Source organism: Lissotriton helveticus, chromosome 2_1 (assembly GCF_964261635.1).
Source record: "Lissotriton helveticus chromosome 2_1, aLisHel1.1, whole genome shotgun sequence".
Taxonomy (NCBI): domain Eukaryota; kingdom Metazoa; phylum Chordata; class Amphibia; order Caudata; family Salamandridae; genus Lissotriton; species Lissotriton helveticus.
Window position 1 is genome coordinate 1,645,127,881 of NC_136059.1, and position 6,000 is coordinate 1,645,133,880.

The following is a 6,000-nucleotide window of genomic DNA, read 5'->3' on the forward strand; positions in this document are numbered from 1 at the left end:
CCCTGAGACAGAGGAAAACTTAGGCAGCCGAAAAAGAAGTCATGCTGCTGCGTTTTGCAACTACCTGCAGCCTCTGGATGGTCGTCTTATCTGCTTCCAGATAAAGGACATTTCTGTAATCCAGTCTTGAAATAACAAGGGCCTGGACCACAGTTGGCTGAGGTGAGAGGAATCAGCCATAGAATCTTCTTCAACCATTTCTGGACTGCAAAACAGGTGGATGATATCTTGGCCACTATAATGAAACCTAGGTACCGAACATTGTTCACTGACGTGGGTAGAGCTCCCAATTAGGAGGGCCAATGTTGTGGCCCCCAGAGGTCATGTCTTTTGCCTAGGATCATAACTTCAGTCTTGTCTCCATTTAATTTGAGCAAATTATTTTGCATCCAGAGAGCAACTTTGCTCAATCCTTGGTTAAGGTCAGAGGGCTTGTGTCCTTGTGAGGCAGAGTGGAAACAAATATTTTGTGTATCGTCACACCATGGAGGGGATGTAACCGCAGCCAGTGGAAGAGCTAACATTACAGAATTGCACATTGCTGAGTGGTTGTTGTGCTGGCGGACTGAGGGAAGCAGGTATGATGCATTGTTTCCATTTTCGCCAGTCTCCTGGATATATGCCCAGCTTGGGTCGCTCAGTATTAATGGTGCTAACTAAAAGTCAACAAGTTGCAGTCGCGTGTGCATGGTCGGGGGTCCTGTACTTAGGTCATATATAAAAGCACCACAAACAGCCGGATTCACATAGTCATTCTCTACTGTTGCCCTCCGATCATCTCTACTGGTGCCCTCCGATCGATGGCACTGTGACCGGGTGACAGTCACTGTGAAGGCTTTCGAGTCGGTCGGGCATAAAACTAAATAAAGTCTATTGCAGCAATCCTCCAGAGGACGTTGGACCAGAAGGCAGCTCAGAGAAAAGTTAGTAGGTATGTGTATATATATATATGTGTGTATATATATATATCATGTGATCAAGCCTCTTTGAGAGGCGAAACGCGTCATGACAGATTGCTGGCACGATTCTGCACTAATAAAGCACTAAGGATTAGCACTTAAACGGCGGTTTCACTCCACGTTATTTGGTCTCCATTGGAACAGGGGACATGGCGAATGGCGTTTTTCTACATACATATATATATATATAGATAGATAGATAGATAGATAGATAATCTAGGAACTAGAAATTCCATGTATTCAGCTACTCATTAGCGCTAACCTGCTGCTGATATCTTCCCTAAATAGAACTACATCCCTTCCGTTACAGGTATGATTTATGGCTGCAGTCTTATAGCCATCAGGGACAGGCATCAGCAGAGAGCGGAAGAGCCAGCCAGTGCCATGAGTGGCTGCAGATCCGTGCCCACTGCCACTGTAACATTGGGGAGGTTTAACACGTGTTGACGCTCCAATTCAGTTTAAATTAAGCAGGGTCTTTTTTGCCGAATAGGGAGTATCCGGGACTTATACTACCAAAATCATTCTGAAATATATGCATACTAGGCAATTTTTTTCAGTTCTCAGTGGATTTATTTATTTATGTATTTATTTTAGAGTTTTATATAGCGCACACTAGACCCGAGAATATCAGGTATCGGAGCGCTTCACATGAGCACCAGTTGCGTTATACAAGGACACATTCATTATTGTTAGGCACGGGGAGATTACGTGATTTGCCCAGAATCACAGGATGTTGAGCGTCCTTGCTGAGACTTGAACCCGGTACCCCAGCTTCGAGGTGGACCGCTCTAGCCGTAAGGCTACATCCTCTCCCCAAATGCCAAATTAATCATTACAGAAAGCAAAACCTTAGTTATACTCAGAAGGCAATTCGTTAATAAATGCAAACATGCAATGTGCCTTTAAGAAATTAAGCAGGCAGAGCACATGTGGAAAATAGTTAAATAATACGTTTCATTACAGAAGGACCACACAGCATCTCATCAGGCCCTCTCTAGTAAAAGAAATAAATGAAGTGAGTTAACTGCTAAATAGCACCCTGCTTATAATGTCCCAGACCAAGAAAGCACAAAATGTAATGGCATGTTTTTACTTCGAGACAGCACTAAAGTGGTATTTGTACATTAGCCCTATTAGGGTGTTAGTTTTCAAAACACCTACTAGAAAACTATTTATAATGGACATTAACATTTTGCATAGAGGAAGTAAGCCAAAAATGAAACTTTACACAATGCTTTTTCTCCATATTCATAACGACAGCATTCTAACGGAGAACTTAGCAAATACGCTTGCAATGTTTATAATGAGAGGCCGTGGCTGGAGCTGAATTTACAATGATTACCTGAAAATCAAAGGAAAACAAATGCTAGTGCACAACCTTTTAATATGCAGTTTTCATTATGTGGTCAAGTGTGGCCTGGTTATACTAACTGAAACAAACTTATGTTAAGCATTATTTTTGTAATGAACATGTTTCTCTTCTTTTCCGCTTTTCTTTTCATCTATTATCCTAATTTACTGAAGGCTCACAGTTAATTTAGATTCTAGTTGTATATGATCCTTAGGATGAAGAATTTCATCAGCATGTCAGTCTTCATTATAGCTAATGGTGTTGTGGTATGTATTTTGTTTCTCAAATAATATGCCTTCCAGTTTCTGGTTCATTATAATGACGTTTGAATGCTTCAAAATAACTTGTTGTGATTTGGAATGGCAAAGACCTTCATTTCCCAACAATGCATCAATAATTTTTTTGTAAAAATGAAAAAAGGTAAAGCACGTGGTAAAATAGTAGCCCATGTACATTGATTTTACAGTTTGCCTTTTGAAAGCAATGGTCCGGTGATTGATACTAGGGGCCATATTACAGGAAGTGGCCCGGGGGTGGGGGGGGGGGGGGGGGGGGGCACAACAGGCGTTTGCGCCCCCTTTGCTAGCCCCCGGGGCACTTTGGTATAACAGCAGTGGGTGCAGACGACTGTGCTTCCCCTTCAGTAATACCTATAGAGCTGGCACACTTAAAGCACCAGCGCTACCTTCAAGGGGCGTTCCTTCGTTTGCATGGGGGGGTGCTCTATGCAATGGAGGGAATCCCTTTGCCTCTGCGCCCATGCCTTTTTTACAGACCCGGGCGCAGAGGCAAAAAAGCTCTCTGGATGGGGTAAAATGGGGTCCTATGGACCCTTCAGACATCCCTTTACAGGCAGACGCAGTCACTGACTGCACCCGCCTGCAAGGGAATCTCTAATCCCCTGTAAAAGTGCAGAGGGATGCCATCTACACTGAAAATACAGAGCGCAAGCAGCCGCTCAGTGTTTTCACGTTCGCGGCTGCCCTGGGGGCAGCACATTCACCGTAATATGGCGCACTTTCATTGTTTGCACCTAGCGCACCTTTTGATAGGTTTGCCCGGCGCAAACAATGAAAATACATAATACGACTGCGGAATGGTTCCAATCCAAGCTTTTGACAATCAAATTGTGTTTTACAAGCATCTATCCACCTATCATTGATTTGTTAATCAAATTGGTCACTGTCTTTTCCAGTTATTTTGTAATTAGGTTTTTTTGGGAGAGGGGGTTCAATATGTTTCCCTCATACATTAAAATACAATCACATGCATGGTAGTGGGACTATCCAGCCCTCCACTCTTACGCACAATAAAAACGACCTCAAAAACCCAAAGAACCTGTTTACGGTATCTCCGAGATTTTGGATTGATTATTCATTTTTGCTTAATGAGACTTAGTGGCGTAGTTGAGCTGGTTATATATTTGTTTTAAAATGCTATTGGGAATGGGCATTCATTGCATAGAATCTGCAAGGGAGGCGCCATAACTTTGAGTTATTAATACCATATTGTGAATCTCAAATCTTCATCCTCTTAAGCTGCTAGCTGGAATATAGGGGAAGAAATCTTCTAACCTCTAAAAGAGCTAGGAAAGTGATGTACTATTGCATTGTGAATGCATCTCAATGGCTGTGAGTGAGAATTCATTTTAAAGTAGTGGTGTGCTCCATCAGTAATCTTAAAGCTTTCTCTTCAGGTGAGCCTTGCCATATGTAGTAGATGTTTCACCTTTCTTTCGTCTCTTTCCCAGCCATGAAGACTTTGATTTCATCTCAGGAACGCGCATGCGCAGAATGGCTCGTCAAGGGGAAAACCCTCCAGATGGCTTCATGGCTCCTAAAGCATGGAACGTGTTAAAAGAATACTACAAATCTTTAGAGAAGGCCTAAACTCTCTTTTTATATTAACTGCAGACCAACCCCTTGATGCTTGGATTCTTGACCAGAGGGAGACCACACAGTCACCATCCTCTGTGCTTTGTTGTGGCGGCTGCCTCTAAGTGTTTTCTTGAAAACAGACTTTGCCTCCTGAAGATCGCGTCACTCTCTGGTTGTCTTATGGATTGTATTATCTGTTGGCACCTAAGAAGCTGGTGGTTTTAATGTTTATTTTTACGCTTAATACATCTTGTAGCTGTATTTTAAATAGTGTTCTTTTGTATTAAGGCATTTTATATATCCTGTATAACTCTCTGTCCATCGATCTCCTTTTTTTTTTTGTCAGTTTTAATGTATTGCAAATGTTTTTTTTATTTCCTAACTGAATCTTAATTGTTAAGATATGAATTATGTTTTCAATTTTTCGTCTTTAACAATCTTGTGCACTTTCTGCTTTTGAAACTACTATATCTTATATGCTATTTAATGCAAAGTATATACATTGAAAAAATAAATTTTTGATATCAATTTCCAGCTCTGGATTGTTTTTTAATTTCCCACTCTACTTACACAGTTGTAGAAAATACACTAATTTCAACTTGTCAGTATCTTGATACCCGCCTCCTCTTCCCCCCCCCCCCCCCCCCCCCCTCCCCTTACTGGCACTCTATGCCATACTAGCAACCACACACAAAATTGAGCACGTGTACTTTCCATTTTTTTTATTTTTTCATTTTTAACAATTTTTATTTTAGCCTCTATATACATAGAGCACATCATGGCTTAATGGCTGAGACATTATCCCGCTAAACAACTAGCCCAATACAATGTTAAAGAGATCATTCATGTCAACAGCATCAGTTGGATGACAATTAGCAGTGTTGATTTGATGCTTTCGGTACATGAAAAATTCTAAGCCATGACTTAACTATAAAGAAAAAAAACAGTCTAAAACAGCAAGCTTATTCATATACAGTGAATATAGGCAGTAGCGGTGAGGGCAAGCCGCATGTCGAGGTTAAAGGTGCGGTATTCATTAGTTTCTCTTCTACCAGTTGGGGGAGCCCACCTAGAGCTAGGATTATAAAGAAGGTTCCACATTTTAATGCCCCTCACAGCAATGATGTGTTAGAACAGTTGATGCTGTCTAAGGTGGTCTAGTGTCCTCTTTAAGGCAGTCTTTGATGGAGAAGATCAACTCCTCCCACATGGAAGCAATGGGGTATTTATGGAGTGCTCTTGCCTCCTCCCGCCGCAGGGATATACAGCCAGATGCATCAACCTAAAAACCGGTCGCAAACGGGCTGATTCTCAGAATCCGCCCCTTTGCGACCTGTATTTTTGCATTTGGGATGCATCATCCCAAATGCAAAAATCGCAACTTAAGGAATCTCTAAATTGAGATTCCTTAAATTGCGATTGGGGATTGAATTATGGGTGCCAACACAGCAAAAATATCCTCACGTCCTCCTTCCATCGCTCCCTGTAAGGAAGTATATTAGCGTCCTAAAGGGGTCCCGGGTTGCAACCCATGCCTGGCTCCCAGAAGCGACTAAAGCGTATAACTTTATAAACATCTCATGCAACAGCAATCATCGCATGGTGAGCTGCAAAACGAGTCTCCATGCCCGCGCTTCCATTGAATATCACGGGCCCCCTCACCCAGAGCCTGCAAGCACATCTGCCCGGCAGTGTTCCTCCTAACGGGGAAGTCAACGGGTCGAATCACAATCTGACTATCACGTCCTGGAATGTGGCTGGGCTAAAGTCAACTTTTGCCTCCAAATCAGCCGTGGAATACCTGAATAAA

The 6,000-nt window shown here is 42.2% G+C and overlaps 1 protein-coding gene across 2 annotated transcripts in view; it reads left to right on the top strand.

The window, feature by feature from the left end:
* Positions 1-4,718, top strand: part of PAPSS1 (3'-phosphoadenosine 5'-phosphosulfate synthase 1) — a 266,540-nt gene extending 261,822 nt beyond the window's left edge. For both annotated transcript variants that reach the window (XM_078676598.1, XM_078676599.1), the window contains exon 12: positions 4,064-4,718. In XM_078676598.1, the coding sequence (XP_078532724.1) occupies positions 4,064-4,202 (139 nt within the window). In that variant the 3' untranslated portion in view covers positions 4,203-4,718. The remainder of the gene's footprint in view (positions 1-4,063) is intronic.
* The last annotated feature ends 1,282 nt before the right edge of the window (positions 4,719-6,000 follow it).